Source organism: Salmo salar, chromosome 17, assembly GCF_965601325.2.
Source record: "Salmo salar chromosome 17, fSalSal1, whole genome shotgun sequence".
Taxonomy (NCBI): Eukaryota; Metazoa; Chordata; class Actinopteri; order Salmoniformes; family Salmonidae; genus Salmo; species Salmo salar.
Genome location: NC_138307.1, coordinates 55,607,727 through 55,630,411, shown reverse-complemented (window position 1 = coordinate 55,630,411; position 22,685 = coordinate 55,607,727). Strand labels below are relative to the sequence as shown.

The 22,685-nt window shown below is 44.2% G+C and overlaps 1 protein-coding gene across 4 annotated transcripts in view; it reads left to right on the top strand.

Moving 5' to 3' along the window:
* Window positions 1-21,844, top strand: part of LOC106576174 (uncharacterized) — a 45,042-nt gene extending 23,198 nt beyond the window's left edge. For 2 of the 4 annotated variants that reach the window (XM_014153142.3, XM_014153141.3), the window contains exons 3-10: window positions 3,634-3,960; window positions 4,445-4,519; window positions 6,894-7,193; window positions 11,413-11,524; window positions 13,883-14,177; window positions 14,336-14,470; window positions 15,879-15,993; window positions 18,520-21,844. In XM_014153142.3, the coding sequence (XP_014008617.1) occupies window positions 3,634-3,960; window positions 4,445-4,519; window positions 6,894-7,193; window positions 11,413-11,524; window positions 13,883-14,177; window positions 14,336-14,470; window positions 15,879-15,983 (1,349 nt within the window). In that variant the 3' untranslated portion in view covers window positions 15,984-15,993; window positions 18,520-21,844. The remainder of the gene's footprint in view (window positions 1-3,633; window positions 3,961-4,444; window positions 4,520-6,893; window positions 7,194-11,412; window positions 11,525-13,882; window positions 14,178-14,335; window positions 14,471-15,878; window positions 15,994-18,519) is intronic. The other 2 variants (XR_001321902.3, XM_014153143.3) reach the window with 2 other exon arrangements.
* Window positions 21,845-22,685: the final 841 nt, after the last annotated feature.

Below are 22,685 nucleotides of genomic sequence, written 5' to 3'. Positions count from 1 at the left end.
TGTAGTAGTTTAGAGGTACAGTGCCTTCAGAAACTATTCACACCCCCTTAGATTTTGTGTCACTGGCCTACGCACAATACCCCATAATGTCAAAGTGGAATTATGTTTTTAGACATTTTTACAAATTAATAAAAATACAAAGCTGAAATGGCTTGAGTCATTAGGTCTTCAACCCATTTGTTATGACAAGCCTAAATACGTTCAGGAGTAAAAAATGTGTTTAACAAGATTTTTGAATGACTACCTCATCTCTGTACCCCACACATACAATTATCTGTCAAGTCCCTCAGTCCAGCAGTGAATTTCAAACACAGATTCAACCACAAAGACCAGGGAGGTTTTCCAATGCCTCTCAAATAAGGGCACCTATTGGTAGATGGATAAAAAAAGCAGACATTAACTATCCTTTTTAGCATGTTCAAGTTACACATTACACTTTAGATGGTTTATCAATACATTAACATAAATGACAGAGTGAATAGAAGAACGCCTGTAGAGAATACAAATATTCCAAAACATGCATCCTGTTTGCAATAAGGCACTAAAGTAAAACTGCACAAAATGTGGTAAAGAAATTAACTTTATGTTGTGAATTTAAAGCTTATGTTTTTAAGCCAATCCAACACATCACTGAGTACCACTCTCCATATTTTCAAGCCTGTTGGTGGCAGCATCATGTTATGGGTATACTTGTCATTGGCAAGGACTAGGGATTTTTTTTTTAAATAAAAATAAACGGAATAGAGCTAATCACAGGTAAAATCCTGCTTTCTAACAGAAACTTAGAGACATTCACCTTTCAGCAGGAAAATAACCTAAAACACAAGGCCAAATATACACTGGAGTTGCTTACCAAGACCCATTGAATGTTCCTGAGTGGCCTAGTTATAGTTCTGACTTAAATCACCTTGAAAATCTATGGCAAGACTTGAACATTTCTGTCTAGCAATGATGAACAGCCAACTTGACAGAGCTTTAAGAATTTAAAAAATAATAATGTGCAAATGTTGTACAATCCAAGTGTGCAAAGCTCTTACAGACTTACACAGAAAGACTCAAAGCTGTAATCGCTGCTAAATGTGATTCTAACATGCATTGACTCATGGGTGTGAATACTTATGTAAATTAGATATTTCTGTATTTCATTTTCAAAAAATGTCTCACATTTCTAAAAACGTGTTTTCACTTTGTCATTATGGCGTCTTGTGTGTAGATGGGGGAGAAAAACAATCTATGGAATCCATTTTGAATTCAGGCTGTAACACAACAACATGTGGAACACGTCAAGGGGTATAAATACTTTCTGAAGGCGCTGTAGTTTTACTTTAACCATCTTTGATTTCATGCGTTTCCCTCACATTGCTGTGTCCCAGATGTGTTGTTTACTCCTGTCTCGTCTCCCTTCGACAACTCATTACATTTGATTAAAAATAGATTGGCGTTGCTAGCTTTTAGGCATCACTGTTAAATCCAGACTAAACCAGGGCCTCCAGATATTGTGCCATGATGATAATTGTTATGCTGTGTTAAAAAAAAGAAGTCTGAGTTTCTTTCTCCCAGGCTAACGTTGGATAAGTGTGTCGTGTCTTTCATTTGAGTAGATCTGGGTTGGAAGAGGGACTTGGGAATGAATTCAATGACATTTCCATCCTAATATGATGTCGCCTAAAACCCAGATCTCACACCGAAAATAAAACAAGTTATCTTTCAAAAACAGGAAATAAAATAAACAGGAAATAACTTATATACACACTTACGTACACAGGCTGCATCCTTACTAGTCTATGCATGTTATGTAAGAATACAGTACTCACTGAGTACATAGAGTACTCAGAGTATTGAGCTCTTTGACAACGGGCCACTGTCAGCCGCAGGACATTAGCCCTCTGGATGGGTGTGTGTACCATGGAGGGATCGGCTATGAAATAGTGTGTGTGTGTGTGTGTCTGTCTGTGTGTATGTGTGTTTGGGAGAGGGAGAAGTCAGTGTCTGTGTGTTGGAGGTAATAGCCTATGGTTGGAGGTAGGAGGTAGACTGCACATTTTCTAACAGATAGCCTCCTCCTTTCAGTTGTAAGTTATTCATATTCACCAGTAGACTCATCTCTGTGTGTGTGTGTGTGTGTGTGTGTGTGTGTGTGTGTGTGTGTGTGTGTGTGTGTGTGTGTGTGTGTGTGTGTGTGTGTGTTCATCTGATTATAACCTGTTGTTGACGGTTTGTTTATAAACAGGTGTTGCCTTGTTGTGCTGTCTGTATTATGTATATATATTTTCAATCCAAAGGGAAACATTTGGTGTACTCTCAGGTACACACACACACACACACACACACACACACACACACACACACACACACACACACACACACACACACACACACACACACACACACACACACATGCTTTTACTAGAATATTGATTGATTTTACTGGAGCTATTGTCAGCCAAATGGATTTACCAGAACTCTGTGTGTTCCAGTTAATTGGCCAATAACACACACCCACATGAATACACAGCTTGTAAATGAGCCTCATGTCTTAGGAATGGAAGGTTACACTCTCTCTAACCCATCCTGTTTCATCTCTCTGTGTGTGAGAGTCCGTCTGAGCAGTGGTGACGCACTTAGGAGACTGCAGCAGACGCACACGCATCACCTCCTTTCAGCATCACTGACATCAGAAGACATGTTTAGTATGTTGTTCCCCATGCCTGAGAGAGAGCGGAACGTGAGATGGATAGAGGGAGAGGGGAGAGAGTGAGCAGAAAGAGAGATGGAAGGGGAGAGAGAGAGCGAGAGAGAGAGAGAGAGAGAGAGATTTTTGGAGATGGGAAGTGAGGAATTGGAGGGGAGAGGTGGAGAGAGAAAGGTGAAGAGGATGAGGGTGAGGGAGAGAGAACAGAGGAGGGAGGGAGAGGGGAGCAAGGAGGTAAGGAGGGGAGGGGAGGTGAGAGAGGTTTTATTTTTGGATGTCCCTCCTCACTCTGTGTCCTGATGACAATAGGTGAGAACGAAAGACGAGAAAAGGACAAGTGGAGTCCACCTCATATGCTGCATAAGCAATGACTCAAGAGTATCTAAAGATACATTCTAAAGAGACACATATAGCTCCAGAGAGAGTATTGAGTTCCTCTGGAGTTTCTCTGAATGTTCCTCTGTTTTCCCACTAGATGGCTCTGTAGAAAAGGTAAAACTACTTTAAAAGTTGCTTACCGGCCTTCTGCTTGGTCTGAGGACAGCACTATCAGACAGTGGACTGTGTGGGCAAGAGTGAGTGTGTGTGTGAAGTCTATTGGGGGGGGGGGGGATCAAACCAGGTGAGGATCAAACCAGGGGATGGGGCAGCAGGTGGAGGGGGGGCTGGGGGTCAGGGGGTCAGGGTAAGAGGCTCAAAGCCTAGACAAGCGAACCACAGCTGCCTCTCAGCTTTCAGACACCAGGAAGTATCCTATGAAGCAGGGTCAATTAGTTAAAAAGTACTGCTAGCACTTTGTAGGTCAATACAGACCTCTGTATGAAAGGAGTTTGCAGACTAAGCTGTTTACAGAGGTAGTAATTCTCTCGCTCTATCGATTTTTATCTCTCTCTCTCTATCTATCTTTATCTCTCTTTCCCCCCCAATCCCTCTCTCTCTAGATGACATATGTGACCTGAAGGTGGAGAGGCCTGGCATTGTGGACAAGCTGACGGCCAAAGAGAGGGAGTCCCTGGAGGAGAACGATGAGAAGGAGGAGAAAGAGAAGGAGGTGGAGGTGGGGAACGGAGAGAAGGGCCAGCAGGAGGAGCAAGGAGAGGAGAAGGAGGTGAAAGTGGAGGAGGACGAGGAGGAGGAGGAGGAAGGAGGAATGTTAGAGGAGGATGACTTGGAGGAGTTGAGGTCCCAGGTGCTGCAGCTGGTGTTGGAGCTGGAGGAGGCCAGGGAGGTGTCTCAACGACATGAAGAGAGCTTCATGGAGCTACAGGGTGAGTTGCTGTGTGTGTGTGTGTGTGTGTGTGTGTGTGTGTGTGTGTGTGTGTGTGTGTGTGTGTGTGTGTGTGTGTGTGTGTGTGAGCGAAGAGTTTGTGTCTGAGTGTGACTGTATTTGTGTTAGTGTGTGGAACTGTGTGTGTCTGAGTGACTGTGAGTGCATGTGTGTGTGTGTGTGTGTGTGACAGCTGTAGCCATGATTGCATGCTGGGTGTTTAGTTCACTGTGACATCACAGCTGGGTCGTGAGGGAGTTGGGAGGTCCTATTGCTCAGCTGTCATGCTTCTTGTGCCAGTTGTCACTGACCCCAGCTCCCCCATGGTCCATTCTGCTGACTCACATACACCACATTGACTGTATACATAGTCACTTTGTTCTTCCTTTCCTCCCCCTTTCTCTCCCTTCTCTTGTACATTTCCTCCTCTCATATCCCCCCTTTCTTCTCTTCCTCCCCTCTCTCCCTCTCTCCTCTGTTCCCAGGTCTGTTGGAAGATGAGCGTCTGGCTAGTGCTCACCAGGCAGAGAGCTTTACCAGACAGATCCAGAGACTGCAAGGTAGACACGCACGCAAGCGCGTATGCACACACAGACACACACACAAACACACAAACACGCACACAAGCACGCACACCCTTATACACAACCTCTCCTCTCTCCACTTCTGATAAATGAACACAGCACCATTATCTTCCCCTACTGTCTCATGAAATAGTGTATTGGCTGAGGAAAAGTTACCAATAAACATAACTTTTATAGATAAATGTCTCCTAGCAGGGTCTTGTGATAGTGGAGAGGGGACATAACTTTAAGAGATACATGGATTGGACACAATCTCCTTTTCTCTCTCTTTTTTCCATTTGTACTGTCCCCATCACCTGACAGTGCTATAGGGTTTAAACAAAAGTTCCACAATAAACTGTTCTATGTAAGAAGTGCAATAGGGTTTCAATACACATACATGAATATGACATTATATTTATTTGCTTATGACTTAGTCCCACCATAGTTATATGGTCTAATGGTCTAACATGACTGATAAATGACGCTAGATAAGCCTATCTTAGACTGTATTCACAGAATGTGTCTGCTTGGGAAGAGGTCTGGTATGGCTACCATGATTGGCTGAAATCTCAATGGTGCTGTCACGACTTCCACCGAATTCGGCTCCTCTCCTTGTTAGGGCGGCGTTCGGCGATCGACATCACCGGCTTTCTAGCCATCGCTGCTCCATTTCTCATATTCCATTGGTTTTGTCTTGTTCCATTACACCCCTGGTTTTCATCCCATAGTTACTGCATGTATTTAGTCCTCTGTTCCCCTCCATGTCTTTGTGTGTAATTGTTTGTTATGTGGATATTGTCAGGCGCTTTACTTTTGCTATGTTCCGTGTTTTGGCACGTTATTGTTTTTATGTGCTGTCATTTTTGGAACGGAATTAAAGTGCGCCTGTTCACTACACTCTGCTCTCCTGCAGCTGACTTCGACCTCCCGTACACACCCTGGACAGCTGCTCAACCACCACTTGGTGGCCACCGTATGAATGACGTCACGTGACCAGAGAGACACCAGGCCATAGAAATCCATATATTACTACTCTGTTCTATTTCATTCTGTGCACCAGACATCATTAGTTACAGGAAGGACAGTGGCTCCAGACGACATAGAGGCCTTGTCATGATGTCACTTCCTTAGGAGAAGATGTTCAGTCTCCGGGCTCAGTATTTGGATTAACATGGGGTTATGTAGGTGACTGAGTTGGAAGGGTGTGTGGGGGTGAGAGGGAGCACAGCACTCCCTCCTTATTCCTCTCTCACTCCCCCCTTATAGTGACACTCACCACATGACTCCTATTGGAATGCAGACTGGGGGTGGGGGGGGGGGGGCAGGCCGAGGTAGGGTTAGTTTGTCTTAGCTCATTTGGCTTTGTTATTCTGCTGTTGTACACACACGACGCCAGTGTTTCCCATCCACAGTGAGGGAGAAGGAGAGAGAGGGAGAGAACTCTCCGTACATGGTTCACTCCACGTAACGGCAACCCCAAGGCAGAATGCCATGTGACGTCAGAGAGAAGCCATGTGATTGGCTGAATGACTGTAAACATTAAGGCAGGAGGGGATTGATATTCCCAGAAGGAACGTTCTCAAGAGGAGAATGTGAACGTACTGTACAACCACGTGTGTGCTCAAGGATTGCCCTCTTGCTCTGGTGAGCCCAGACTCCTTTTGTCCCTAACCCAGGACAAGCTTCTGTCCAGTACAATACTATACTGTACCTCACACTATAACTAAGTAAGTAAATTTGTCTGAGCCAGAAAGACCCAGACTGTACATCTTCTTAATGTTGTGGTCCAGGAAGTAATCTAGGTGTGTGGTTCCTCTGTGCAGTGTGTGTGAAGAGAGCTGGTCTGCAGACACAGCCATATAGCCATGGCCTCTTGAGTTCTCGCCATGTTTGTGTAAACACATCAATCTCCCTTCACTTCAAAAGTCAAGTATGTGTTTGTGTGTTTTTGTGTGTGTGTGTGTGTGTGTGTGTGTGTGTGTGTGTGTGTGTGTGTGTGTGTGTGTGTGTGTGTGTGTGTGTGTGTGTGTGTGTGTGGATTAATGAGGAGAGGAGAGGCGCCAGGGGTTTTAATTTAGAGACAGAGAGCCCAGACCAGAGCTAATGCCCTTGTCCCTCTCCTCTGCTCTCTCCTTCTCCCCTCTCTACCCCATGCCCTTGGCTCAGTCAGCTCTTGTGTCTGCTCTTTGCAGCCAGGACATGTTCACTAGAGTGTTTACCAGACCTTCCTGAAACAAAAGGTCCTTGACAGAGTACAAGTCAACATTGCTTGTCTTTTTTCGGAGTCACAGATTGACAGGAACATCTCTCCTCTCCGCTCCTCCCCTCTTCTCTTCTCTCCTCACCCCTCCTTTCCTTCCCACTCTAGCTCAGCTGCGTTCGGTCCAGGAGGAGATGGACTCTCTGGAGGAGGAGAAGGAGAGTGAGCTGGGGGAGGTGCAGGAGGAGCTGAGGTCTGCCCAGGAGGAGGTGCTGGTGCTGCAGCAGGCGGGGGAGGAGGCAGCAGCAGAGAGGGAGAACGACATCGCCTCCCTGCAGGAGGAGCTGTGTCGTCTGAGGGCCGAGCTGCAGCGTCTCCGCACCACGGCCCAAGAGTACGAGCTGGAGATCACCACCCTGCGGGCCGAAATCAACATGAAGAGCATGAGGAGGGAGGGAGAGACTGACGGTACTGCCATACTATATACTGCACTAACCCTGCATCTAACTCAAACTACTAACCACTACAACACCACACAAGCTGCAACACTACTTAAACCCCTTACACAAACACAAAACACAACCATTGCACACACCCATTCCCTGCCCAACCAGTGCACCACTCCATCGGACATGAGGAAAATCCCAGTCAGGTATACCCATTAATACAACACAGTAATATAATCCAGTTCAAACTGTAGGCTGGATCCAATAGAAACACTAGAAAAGGTTCAGGTTTTTACAGACTCAACAGGTCCAGTTGGCAGAGAGGCCTTCTTAGCAGCAGAGAATTGTGGGTAAATACGGGAGTCGGGGACTCATCATGGTGACTCCAGAGTTTCCAGATTTGTCTTTATCCCTCTCTGTTTGTGTATGGACCTCAGAGAGATCATGTCAGTATCCATTAAAACACACTTCGGCAACGTTTAGAGGATTTATTAGTGTTATTGATCCCAGGCTCATGGTTATTGGTGAAGTCACGCATGGAGAGTTCGAGGTGTCACCACTATACTGTTAGGATAATATGGTAATGCCACAGCACCACTGTGTATACTCAAACAAGAGGGAGGAAAGCCAACAGCCTCTGTTTAAGTTTGATGGGTTGATTCTCTCGTGGTTCCACTAGTCCGTAACGATCTGGGTAGATCCCCTTTCAGTTTTAATGCCCCCCATTGTTGGATCGGCCGCAGAACTCCTTGCATCTTGATTCCCTGGTGCCTCCAGGGTCGTTTATGACTCTTAGATGTGTTGAATGAGAGTTGCAGTTGTTTTGATTGAATGAAGAGATTGTTGTGGTTGTAATGTTGAAAGTTGTAATTTGAAGTTTTGTGAGAGTGATAATTTCTCTATTGTTGTATTGTTATGCTGAAAATGAGACCCTGGTCTTGATGGGTTTCCCCTGACTAAATAAAAGGTACCAATAAAAAAATAAAAGAATGATTCTACGTGATGAGTAACAAACTGTGTAGGAGGAAATGAGGATCACAATCTGTCTTGGCCTCTGTAGGGATGATGCAGACTGAAAAATGATTCCTCCTTTTAACACTCTCAAGTTGAAACCCCTCAAGTCCAGAAGCAGGGCGAAAGCTTTTAAAAGTTTTACTGTGTTCTCTGTTTCGATGTGCTTATTTGTTACAGCTGCGACTCCTTTATTTGAAATTAATGCTAATTAAGTAGAAAAACAACTCTGCCCTACATAAAACCAACCCAATAGTAGATATAAATGAATTAAAGTGCCATTTTTCCAGAGCTGCTTTTTGCAATTGATTATTTTCAGAGGAGAGCCTGGGCGGTCTGGGTGGTGTGTGTATACGCAGGCAGGCAGGCAGGCAGGCAGGCAGGCAGGCAGGCAGGCAGGCAGGCAGGCAGGCAGGCGGGCGGGCGGGCGGGCGGGCGGGCGGGCGGGCGGGCGGCCATTCCACCTCAGTGTTGTAAACCTCTCTTCTGGTGGTTTCTTCTCTCCCTACTTTATGTATGCAGTATAATGATGACATAACATTATCTAGCAGAATGAGTAACACAGGGTTACTTGATCAAAGGCTGTCTCTCTCTGTATGTGACCTGTATTATATTGGCAGTACACAGTACTCTATCCTCGTGCATCTCCAGTCTGTGCATGACTTTCATTAGCCTGTCTAATAGCAGGGCTAATGCCAGAGAGAGAAAGAGAGAGGAGAGGAAGGAAAGGAAACTGAGAGGGGGAGGGAGAGAAGGTATTGAGACAGAATTAGGACTATAAAAGTAAAGGAAAACAGGGATTCAGAAAGGGTAAATGAGATTGTGAGCATGATACAGTGGTACGTCTAAGTGTACTGTACCTCGCCCAGTCACATAAACACAATAGGCTGTTATTATAGCCATAAATCAGGATCTTGAACAGGAAGTGGCAACCTCTTATACCCACACACACATACATACGTTCATGTATAGACACACATACACACGTTCAGGTATACACACACACACACACACACACACACACACACACACACACACACACACACACACACACACACACACACACACACACACACACACACACACACACACACCCACACGTGTTCAGGTATACACACACACACACACGTTCAGGTATACACACACACACACACACACACACACACACACACACACACACACACGTTCAGGTATACGTACACGTTCAGGTATACACACACATACACACGTTCATGTATACACACACACACACACACACACACACACACACACACACACACACACACACCGTTCAGGTATACACACACACACACACACACACACACGTTCAGGTATACACACACACACACACGTTCAGGTATGCACACACATACACACGGTTAGGTATACATACATACACGTTCTGGTATACATACACATACACACGTTCAGGTGTACACACACATACACACGTTCAGGTATACACACACATACACGTTCAGGTGTACACACACATACACACGTTCAGGTATACACACACATACACGTTCAGGTGTACACACACATACACACGTTCAGGTATACACACACATACACGTTCAGGTGTACACACACATACACACGTTCAGGTATACACACACATACACGTTCAGGTGTACACACACATACACACGTTCAGGTATACACACACATACACGTTCAGGTGTACACACACGTACACACGTTCAGGTATACACACACATACACACGTTCAGGTATACACACACATACACACGTTCAGGTATACACACACATACACGTTCAGGTGTACACACACGTACACACGTTCAGGTATACACACACGTACACACGTTCAGGTATACACCCACATTCAGGTATACACACACATACACGTTCAGGTATACACACACATACACGTTCAGGTATGCACACATTCAGGTATACACACACGTTCAGGTATGCACACACGTACACACGTACAGGTATACACACACGTACACGTTCAGGTGTACACACACGTACACACGTTCAGGTATACACCCACATTCAGGTATACACACACATACACGTTCAGGTATACACACACATACACGTTCAGGTATGCACACATTCAGGTATACACACACGTTCAAGTATGCACACATGTACACACGTTCAGATATACACACACGTACATGTTCAGGTATACACACACGTTCAGGTATGCACACCCACATTCAGGTATACACACACGTACACGTTCAGGTATACACACACGTTCAGGTATACACACCCACATTCAGGTATACGTTCAGTACACGTTCAGGTATACACACACATACACACGGTTAGGTATACACACACGTAAACGTTCAGGTATACACAGGCGTACACATGGTTAGGTATCCACACACGTAAACGTTCAGGTATACACACACGTAAACGTTCAGGCATGCACACACATACACACAGTTAGGTATGCACACACAAACACACGTTGCCCAGCAACATTACAAACAGAATTCCTAATTGTAACACCTGTAAGAGGAGCTCTTTGGAGCTATAGCGCTGTCGTGTTTAAAGGTATGCTTTACTTGGTTCTTTTCCTAGTTTTTCCTCAACTCTCCCAACTCATTGACCACCCTCATCCAGGGGAGGGTTGAGCCTCTCAACCAACGTCAGTGTGTCATTAACAGTATACTGCAGCTTCCTCCACTGTCCCTGTTCCACACCAGTCTTGATTTAGTGAACCTCCGCTCGCAAACACATTTGACCGCCCTCCTTGACAAGTACCAACCGATTGACCTGTACAAAAGGATCCAATTGGATAGCTTTTTTTGCCGACATTTCAAGCTAGTTGTGGGGGGAGCTTACGTCACGTTCTTAACTCTGTTACACTTGAACACATTTCAGGACTATATCTAAACCAATATGTTAGAGGGCCATGGTGGAAGCAATGTTGTTGAAAACCTCAACTACCTTCCTCGCCATATCACACCCTTTCCTGTGGAATCTGTTACCATGACTACTTATTGTTAACACGGTTCAGTGCGTCAACTTTCCCACCCCAACACACACACACCCAAGACAAAACAGCACACACTAACGTGACCCTGGGAATGTGTGTGTGTGTGTGTGTGTGTGTGTGTGTGTGTGTGTGTGTGTGTGTGTGTGTGTGTGTGTGTGTGTGTGTGTGTGTGTGTGTGTGTGTGTGTGTGTGTCTGTGTGTGTGTGTGTGTGTGTGTGTGTGTGTGTGTGTGTGTGTGTTCCAGGTGAGGTAAGCCAGCTGACGGCGGAGTGTCATACGATTTCAGACGAGTGTCAGACCCTGAAGGACGAAAACAAACAGCTGAGCCTCAAATTGCAGCGGCTACAGCGAGCCGGGTGAGTGGCCGAGCCGCCTGTCGATCAAGATGCCGACCAATCAGTCACAGCCTCTCTATGTCTGGAGACCCCCACATTCCAGTAAAATCCCTCCTATGTGCTCTACAAACCTACTGTCTGTTTATTGTCTGTAGATAATCTATCATAACTTTTTGTCTGGGGTCTGATGTAAGAAAAACAATCTGTCAGTCCACAGACAAGACAAGATCACACGGGTAAACATAAGAATATTTTGAATGCCTTCTGAATTGTTAGAAGCCTTTGTCTCCTCCATCTCTCTCTGTATTTTCGAGACAGTTCTTCTTTGATCTTCTGTATAACATAACTAGGAGGCCTGTGTGTGTATTTGTGTGTGTGTGTCTGTGTCTGTGTGTGTGTGCATAAGTGTGTCTGGGTCTGTGTGCATGCGTGTGATTGTGCACCTGAGAGTACACCAGTTTCTTAACCCTTTTGAATTGAAAATATATACAATATATACATAATACAGACAGCACAACAAGGCAACACCTGTTTATAAACAAACCGTCAACAACAGGTTATAATCAGATGAACACACACACACACACACACACACACACACACCACACACACACACACACACACACACACACACACACACACACACACACACACACACACACACACACACACACACACACACACAGAGATGAGTCTACTGGTGAATATGAATAACTTACAACTGAAAGGAGGAGGCTATCTGTTAGAAAATGTGCAGTCTACCTCCTACCTCCAACCATAGGCTAGTACCTCCAACACACAGACACTGACTTCTCCCTCTCCCAAACACACATACACACAGACAGACACACACACACTATTTCATAGCCGATCTCTCCATGGTACACACACTCATCCAGAGGGCTAATGTCCTGCGGCTGACAGTGGCACGTTGTCAAAGAGCTCAATACTCTGAGTACTCTATGTACTCTGTGAGTGCTGTATTCTTACATAACATGCTTGACACAGTTCTCTATAAACCCTCCGCTCTCTGCTCTCTGGTGTCACCACTCTGATCGAAGGGGATACAGAGACACAGGAGAACATCTCCATTTGAGCTCCATGCATACAGACCTGATATTGAGATGGTTATACTGTATATAGCAGGCTGCAATACCACAACAGAACTGCGGGAAATGAACAATCTTACTGCAAGATCATACTTAGGTCTGGTTTCATTTCACCCCCTAGACCCTAGCCCCTCTCGTCCCCTTTGAAGTGATTGTTTAATGTGGGTGAGGCCTTAGGTGTCAGTAACTGCTAGGAGTGGTGGTAGGAGTCAGGCGCAGAGAGCAGAGGTAAGGAAATGTGTGTTTATTCCATAAAACACAAAAACGGTCGACGCCAACACAACCGGCGTGAAAAATGCAAAGTGCCCAGAACAACAGGTACACAGCATGCATATAAAATAACACTTGTCGATCGCCAGCACATCCAATAACAAAAACACACTCTGACGCAAAATAATCCTGCACAAACCTGGGCGGGCTAAACAGGCTTAAATAACCATAAATCAAGAGAACCAAATGAGGAACAGGTGCAAACAATAAGACATACCAAACGAAAAGGAAAAAGGGATCAGCGGCGGCTAGTAGGCCGGTGATGACGACCGCCGAGCGCCGCCCGAGCAGGCAGGGGAGCCACCTTCGGTGGGATTCGTGACATTAGGAAACAACAGTGTTTAATTCCAGGATGCATAGACTAGTAAGGATGCAGCCTGTGTATGTATCCTGTATTCATTCTCAAGTCCCTTTTCCAACCCAGATCTACTCAAATGAAAGACACGACACATTTATCCAACGTTAGCCTGGGAGAAAGAATCTCAGACTTATTGGCAGAAGTAGTGACTCATGTTTTCCCAGAATGAGAGAGAGTTGCGCTAGGTTCTTCACAATGTTGCACTGTAATACATCACACTGAATACAGTAGTTACTTCAATGCACTCTAGACTTGTACACTGATAGTGCTCATCCATTCTTAAGCTTCAATAATTTATGTTCACTCTACCGATTCACAGAATGTGTGGTTTTGTTTTAGCAAAGTACTCTGTGGTGTAATGGCGTGATCTGACCATATAAGCTGTTATGTCATGAATGTTTAAACTCTGGGAGAGTTGTGGTTGGCCCAGGGGACAGAGTTAAATATGTTTAAGCTCTGTGAGAGTTATGGTTGGCCCACAATATAACTTTCTCCCAATGAATAAATTATGCTGAGAGGGAATCAGCAATGCGACGAGTACTGCACTGCGGATTTCAACAACACCGCAGAAAACACACACACACATACGATGAATGATGCTTATAAATTGCTAATACATTGAATGATCTCTCTGGATGACAGCTCCAATGATGTCTACCTGGCCTTGAGAGGGGAGGGGGACGAGGACCAGAAGGATGAGGGCGTTGGGCAGGATGAAGAATCAGTGAAGGCTGGAGGCTACATAACCCTGTCTCAGACCCAGGGTGGGCAGACCCAGACTATGCAAGGTGGGCGCTTGGTGGATGCATCCATCCAGAAGAACATCTCGTTCGATGGCAAGCCCATCACCAACTGGAACGGGGGACCCTCTGAAGTCTTCTCCCTAAAAGACCAGCTCAAACTGGCTGAGGAGAGGGCCTCGCAAGTACAGGGACAAGTATGGACACAGACGCTCTCACACACCCACATACAAGTCTTATAAAACAGAGTAAGCCAAATGTGATAATGAAAATGCTCTCTCTCTCTCTCTCTCTCTCTCTCTCTCTCTCTGTCTCTGTCTCTGTCTCTGTGTCTCTGTGTCTGTCTGTCTCCCAGTGTGAGGGGTTGAAGGGGGAGCTTGCAGAACTGCAGTGGCTGTTTGACTGCAGCCAGAAGGAGAGGGTTGAGCTGGAGCAGGAACTGCATCACTATAGGGCGGAGCTAGAGAGGCTGGGCGGAAAGAAGTCACAGGTGAGAGGTCAGCGGTCGGAGGGAGGTAACTTTGGTAACATTGGCCGACAAAAGATGGCCTCTTCTGTGTATGAGTTGGTGAAAACAAGTGTTACTATAAGGGGACACTACACATGTGCTATAACAAGGGTTATGGTGGTGAAGGAGCTAGTTATGAGGTAAGTAGAAGGGAACGAGAAGACACACCTATACACATACACACCTGTATTTACAGTACACTTGAGTAACTATGCGCTAACTAACCCATTCTCCTCAAGCATCAAGTCTGTCTGTCTGTCTGTAGTGTGTGCATGTGGGTCAGTAACAACAGCTCAGTCAAACAGCTATGTCTCATGGAATCGTGACTTGTCTCTCGTCCTCTTTCTGCCTCCGGTGGTGTAGTCAGTTATTCTTGTGTCCTCGACTTTTGTCCCTGGCTTCTTCCGCCCTCTTCTCAACATGCATTGCTTCAATGGCGGTGTGTCTCTGCGTCCTGTCGCACTGTCCAGTGTCTGTCCCCGTGTCCACCTAAACAACCCGGTCCCTATCCTCTTTCTCTTCCTCTTCCTGTCTGATGCCATCAAAACCAGGAAGTGCTGAATCAGAGTTTTGTTGAAAACTGAATAACAAAAAAGACAAATCAACCCACATGCTATTATAGTGTACAAATGTGCGCTTATAAGCCAGCCACTCCACCCTTGATGATTTGATTGAGTGTACGTGGTCTCCTTATCAACGATTTGGAATTAGACCATCCAGCCTGAGTACCACAGTAGTTCATGTCACTCACCTGTCCTCCATAGTTGTAGTTTATCTTGTGACTAACCCCCCTCACCCGCACTGCTGGGCTGCCTACAACTCCCAGGGTTCTCTCTGTCTGAGTGACCGTTTGAGTGACAGGCAGCACTTTTCAGTGTGGGCAGAGATCTTTAAAGGACAAGATGGAATCATTACACAAGTTGTTCATCTTGTCTTTAACCATCTTTGATGTGCTCTAATGGCATGCTCTTTCTGTTTCTCCCCTCCCTTCATCGTTTCCATGGCTGTGTTTTGTTGAAAACTCCTATTTATAAACTCATTCACATTCATATTGTCAAATCTGTTTACCATAACCACCCTACAAAATGTTGCGCAATATGGTTTTTACAATCTGCCTATCTCTTTATTTATTTCGTTCTCCCTCTCTGTCACTCACCCTCTCTGTCCTTGTCTATTGGTCTCTCTACCTGTCTATCTGCCTGTCAACCCATTTATCTTCCTCTCAATCACCTCATGATGTTTTATGGACATATATTTATCTGTTGTCTCTTCATCTGTCTCTCCACATGTAATTCTATCATTTTTGTCTCCCTTTATTATGATTTGTGATTTCTCTCACCACCTCCCTCCTCCTCTCTCATGCCCCCACGATCCCTTATTTTCTCCCCAGAACTGCACTCCTCCGTCTGAGCCCCCTGTTCTCTCCATCCCCTTCATAGGAATGATTGTAATAATGGCCCTGATATGGTGCTGGTGGGAGGAGCTGGCGTCCTAGAGGGGACCAGGTATGGGCATGCCCTTTCTTTATCTAGAAGAATCAAACAAAGTCAACTCTTATTCCCTCTAAGATTGGCTGAATATCTGTTGTAGATCCAGATTATTCAACCTTTGGCTGTGGATGTGCCTGCATGTAGAATACTGCACACACAGATATACTGTAGATTGCAAATGTACAGTATAGGGCCAGAACACATGGTTCCTGTTAGTAGTTAAATGTTATTAGAGTTCAAAGTTCTGACAGTATTTGATCTGTTGTGGAAGGGTACCTTATTCCACTGACATATAGACTCTGATTCAAGATTAAGCGTGTGCTGGCAAGACCAGCTATTACAGTGTAGTAGACCCATGTCTTACAATGTAATATGCCCCTCTAAGAATCACGTTTCACTTGATCTGTCAATCAAACTCAAGCTGTCTTAGAAACGGAACCTCTATGGTGAACAATAAACATCCAAAGCCACATTAACACCAAATGGGCTAGAACCAAAACGGTAATAGAGTGTTGCGAAAATACTTGACGGGAAATCAGCGACTTGGCTCTCGTTGGGTTAACTGGCTCAAAATGTACCGGGTGGTCTGCTTTGTTCCTCTGAAGGTGGGCCGTCAACCTTAGAGTTAGCAGAGTCACTGAGACAGAGAGTCCAATAACTCAGTCTCACCCAGCAGTCTCCAAATGCACCATTCACTGTGTTTACTATGACTCTACTGAATGGAATGGCTCCGATTCTAAGAATACTAAGAACTTGGCTTGGAACAGCCAAGCAGACGCCACACTTGAAAAGCTGCGAGTAACAGAGAAATGAAAAGGAGAGAGAAGAAAGAGACTTTCACACTTGCTTGGCTGCTCCTTTGATGTTTTCGTCTGAGAAAGGTGGCTTTTATTTGAGTGGTCCGTCACACTTAGCCGAGAGAAACACAGTGACACGCGGCTCCTTTCATGTCTCCATTGGGACTGTGCAGAGATTACCACTAGAGCCAAGATGGATGACACAGCGCTGATGTCAACACCCATCGCTGCTGCCTGACCTCCACAGGCGGGACAGCAGCCAGGGAGCCAGGGAACTGGGGTTTAGATAAACCTTCTCTCCCTCCAACCTCCAGCTGGCTGAATGCTGTGTTGTGGTCAGCCTGCAGTGAGGCATAGCCCTTTCTGCACCCTCCTCTCTCTCAGATTTAGCTGACAGGGGTCTGGCTAACCTGGAAGTATGTTACATACTTCAGCATGCTGTAGGCTATTTTGCAATGGACATTCCATCATGAGTATTTACAGTAGATTGAGTTATGTAGCTTTAGGCATTTAGAATGAGGTATTGCTAGTTACCTTGGGAGATTTAGAATGAGGTATGGCTATTTACCTTGGGAGATTTAGAATGAGGTATGGCTATTTAGCTTGGGACATTTAGAATGAGGTATGGCTATTTAGCTTGGGACATTTAGAATGAGGTATGGCTATTTAGCTTGGGACATTTAAAATGAGGTTTGGCTATTTACCTTGGGACATTTAGAATGAGGTTTGGCTATTTATCTTGGGACATTTAGAATGAGGTTTGGCTATTTACCTTGGGACATTTAGAATGAGGTTTGGCTATTTACCTTGGGACATTTAGCCTGAGTTGGAGTGTTTGTCTTTTATTGTAGCCTGATGTGAGTAAGGGTTCTGAAACTTTAATGAGAGGGTCAGGCGTCCATTTTAGGATGACATGGCCACAAGTTGTGTGTGTGTGTGGGCGAGAAGCTGTCTGCACACTACACCACACTTATAGGGGATCCTCTTACTGGGCTCCAGGGAGACATCACTGCTAAATCACTCTCTCTCTCTCTCTCTCTCTCTCTCTCTCTCTCTCTCTCTCTCTCTCTCTCTCTCGCTCGCTCGCTTTCTCTCGCTCGCTTTCTCTCGCTCGCTTTCTCTCTCTCTCTCTCTCTCTCTCTCTCTCTCTCTCTCACACACACACACCACACACACACACACACACACACACACACACACACCACACACACACACACACACACACACTGCTTTTACTAGAATATTGATTGATTTTACTGGAGCTATTGTCAGCCAAATGGCTTTACCACAACACCCAACACCACTCAAGTCTTCTCTCTTCTCGCATAGGACTGTGTTGGTTGGTTGTGTGAGGCAGGATCCCAATTGAGCTGTAAATTACTGGGCTGTAAGGCACAAAAGATTCCTTTGTCCAACGTGTGTGTTGAGGAAATGGATGTGTCCAACGTGTGTGTTGAGGAAATGGATGTGTCCAACGTGTGTGTTGAGGAAATGGATGTGTCCAACGTGTGTGTTGAGGAAATGGATGTGTCCAACGTGTGTGTTGAGGAAATGGATGTGTCCAACGTGTGTGTTGAGCAAATGAATGTGTCCAACATGTATGCAAAGCGAAGTGGTTGTTTGAGCTACTCTGACCAAACTCGAGGAGCTGGTACGGTATGTGTGCTAAAACTTGAGCTGTCCTTATTCTGAATGAATAACCTCTGTGACCTTTGAACCCTGTCCTCTGTCCTCTTGCCACCAGGAGAGCGAGGGAGACTGGAACCTGGTGGCGGTGGTTGCCGTGGCAGCGCTTGTAGTCCTGATAGTCCCCAGCCTTTCTAGAGCGTTTACCTGAGGTCTACACAGAAAGGAAGTCACTGTACAGGAAATGACTTTGCCGGTTGCCCATGGCAACACTGGCAATGCCATGCCCCTATCTCATGATGCCCCTGTCAAATCTCCTCCTCGCTTCATCTTCCAAGGAGGACTACATCGAAAACTGACATTTTCACCAGGAAATACAACACAACAAGGAACTAGTCCCATACATTACTCAAGGAGAAATACAAATACCTGTTTAAGCCACTCTAACGATAAGGACGGCAATATCTTGTTTCTCTCTTAAAAGTCCTTCAGTTTGACTCAATCGGTTTCCCTCTCTACTACTCTTCTCTCTGCGCTTCTTTAGATAAACATTGGTACGAGTTCAAGGGAACTGCATAATATAACAGTGACTGCCTCGGAGTTTGTGGCAGTACTGTGTCTGCATGGGTGTCAATGGAAAGACACAATTTAGCACAGAACATGTCTGAGCATTTATTGATTGATTGGTTGATGGTTTATTGTTTGATTGGTTGATGCTTGAATGGTTTATTGACAACCTGTAAAGGTTGAATTGTGAAAAGCTCATGCCTTATGTTTCCTTTGCACATATTGAGTCACTGACAAGATGTTTCTCTTTCTAATGGGCATGTGATCTTTTCCCAGATCCTACCCCTCCTTTTGAATCACTTTGAACATTGCCAATGCGATTGTCTCTGCTACACTTTACGTCTCTTTACGGCTCACAATTGACTATTTTAACATTTTTCCTTCTGTTTCTGTTGTGGAATGCTCTTTTTAGGCTTAAATGGAGATGTGTGGAGGAGGGTTTGATAACATGTGTTTGATGTATTGGATGTTTGTCTCCTTTGTAAATGGTTCTTTCTCTCTCTCGTCTGCATCTGTCACTCTCTCTCTCTCTTTGCACGTTCTCCTTATTGGTTATTGGTTATATCTGTATGTTTATGGTACCACAACCACTATACACATATATACAGATGAACAATACTATCATAAATGCAACTTGGTGTATTCAATTTGACAGTCCAAATGATTTCCAGCTAGATATCTATTTTTGTAGCCATAGGAAGAATTTATCCCCTAGACTGAGGGGTTACTTAATGACTGATTCCACTGTGTTTGGTTCTGCTTAGAAACAGAACGTAAACAAGGCTCGTTATTTGAAACAGAGAGTTATTTTTGTAAATAGACATTGTGTTTAAATGTTTTGCGTAATTTTTTTATATTAATCGTCACAAGCATTCTGAAAAATGACAAACAATCAATATAGGTCACCAAAATGAAAAGTGGAGCCAGCGATGAAATATGGACCATTGTTTTCAAAGATGTGCATTTTGGGTGTTCTCTTACCTAGTCATTTCGTCTTGTACTGTTTGCATTCTAATTTCTGATATCTATGTTCTCTAACGATGATGCCCTTTTCTTTGTTGGCACAAAGCATACAGTTTTGTCACAGGTTCTGCAACTGTAACTTGCCTGCAATGCATGGGACCTTTTCAGTGTCATTGCTGTAAGCTTGACACAACACATTCCAATGATAGATTGACTAAACAGCAATAGCGATGTGACACTGTTGTCATGGAGAAGACGTCTAACCTTCACTCTGTCGTTTCGGCACCTATGGAGTGCACCGAGAATACCTTTTGATTCTTACTCTACCTTTGGCATGATTTAGCTACCGTGTAAATACATAGCAAGAAAAATCATTTAAACTCCTTTACGTGACCTGTGGAGCAAAATGTCAGAAATGCGCTTTGCATTGGAGGTAGGACGATGCCGTTATTTTAGAATGAAATGGTCTTTGTCCAAGTACACACAACGACTATGACTGAGAGAGCAATCTAACATAAATGTTTTCTTTTCTAGAGGATCGTTTGTGAGAAACGTGTACAGAATGGCAGTAAGCGTTATAGCTGGTGCCAGGATTCGTAGTGTGCTTTTATGACTGACAGTTAGTTGCCTTGTTTCATAGATGTATGTAGGCGAGCTAATTAGCTTAATTCCGTGGGTGTGTAGGTGACAAGACATTGAAAGCGTGCTTAGCCAATATTCTTCTGTATTCCACTATCCCATTGTAGAGTTCTAGCATTATAAATATGTATAGGTAATTAGTGCTTCTAGTTTGTGCTATGAATCAATAAATTATGACTATAAGTATATAATATTAGTTTCAATACATGTTTCACAATCATAACTGTGTGATGGGCAATTGAACACTGAGGTGTACTGAAAAACATGAATGCTTATAGGCTATGCATAGAATATTATTTCCACAGTGCAGAGACAATATAAGACCTGATTGGTAGGTAAATGCATGCTACAGTGTATGTAAAAACTTTATCTGTAGTTTTGTACCAAAATGTGTTATTTGTATTGTATAGGAAATAGTTTAGCACAGTTAAATAACATGGTTTGTTGATTGAGAGCAGTTCTAGATTGAGTAAAGGGTTATTTTTGAATTGACTGAACACAGCCAGTGTATGAATAGGGTATATGTGTATGAGACAGTAACATGTATACATATTGCAGATGTAGATGGGTAGATCTAGTTCCTGTAGTGACAGTAATTTCAGCCAATGCATTATGACTGTCTTCATGCATGACTAATCAGAATCATTTGTGATTTTTTTTCTTACTGTGTCAGTCTCTGTTCGTTTATTTACTAATTTACTGGGTTGTCACTATTAATATTTTCACTCTGGTTTCATACAGTCTCTTCTATTCTATTGCACTCTATTCTACTTTTCTTCTTCAATTGTCTGGTCTCTACAATGTGTATAGATTTTTCGGGTATTTATCTTCAATGCTCTGCTGTGCTTCAAATACTGTAAAATCCACTGACAGTGTACTTTTTTTGACCCTGCTTCTATTCCAGCATGGAAGCTTAAACAGTAAAGGCAAGACACATTACGGAAACTATTCTACATGTCAAAACAACCTGTGCTCTTAACTAGAAACTGGCTGCTGCTCACTGTATGTGATGATGTGAAGTTTGACCTTTGACCTTATGTAAAGCTGCAGCTCGCTCTGGATGTCTCTCTGCCTGGGTCTGTGTGACATGGCTACTGTCAATGTCTCTTTTATGCAGCGCTGAATCCGATGTTGCCATAGTCTCTACTACAACAACTTGTCAGTCAATGTCTCAATGGGCTTTTATGGGTTAATGAGAATATTGTGAGTATTTTGGTAAATAGTCTGTACATTTTGTAAATGAACTGAGAAATAAAAGTAGTTTATCCTCATTCTATCTGTCTCTCTCTCTCTATCTCTGTCTCTGTCTGTGTGTGTGGACTCAACTGGTATCAAAGCAATGTTACTGTAAAAGAATGTTCATTAACATGCTGTCTCATATGAACATTCCTGATCAATGTTATTTTACCTTGTTCCAGAAACATCTCCTGATCTCAGTTTGATTGAATACACCACAGACATTGCTAAGCGAATTGCAAGCTGTAGACAGTTCAATCTGATCTTTATTTGCTGTGTGACTGACCTGTTGACATAGGTCAGAGAGGAGGTTCCAAAGGAACAGTGTAAAGAGGAAAGATGATCAACACTCCCTGCATCGTAGCCCCCTGCAACCCTATCACACCCTTCTGGGTGCTTAACTGTCTCTCCCTCCTCCAAGGGTTTTATATATAGTTCCAGCGCTCAGTGTCAAGGCCTCTCACTCAGATCCATTACAAGTGAGGGCCGCACATGATGGACACACACTATTCTCTGCTATACACACGCTATTCACTATACTCTAGTCATTATACAGTGATGATAAACACTGTAGTGCATGTATGCATAATGTTAGCTGTGCACACTACACAATGTGTTCACATTCCAGGCATTCGATCTATTATATCTCATGGACAGTATGTCTGCTTTTCATGATTCATACTTTGCATGATATATGCTCATTCCCAAAATACAGCAAGGTTCACAGTCCAAGCATCCTACATTTGGAAAACATGGCTGTACATGAGAAGACTACCAGTGTACCCTATGACATGACATATCAGTGTGTAACGTAGTTGTCGTACAGTGCCTTCAGAAAGTATTCACACCCCAGTTTTTCCACATTTTGTTTTGTTCCAG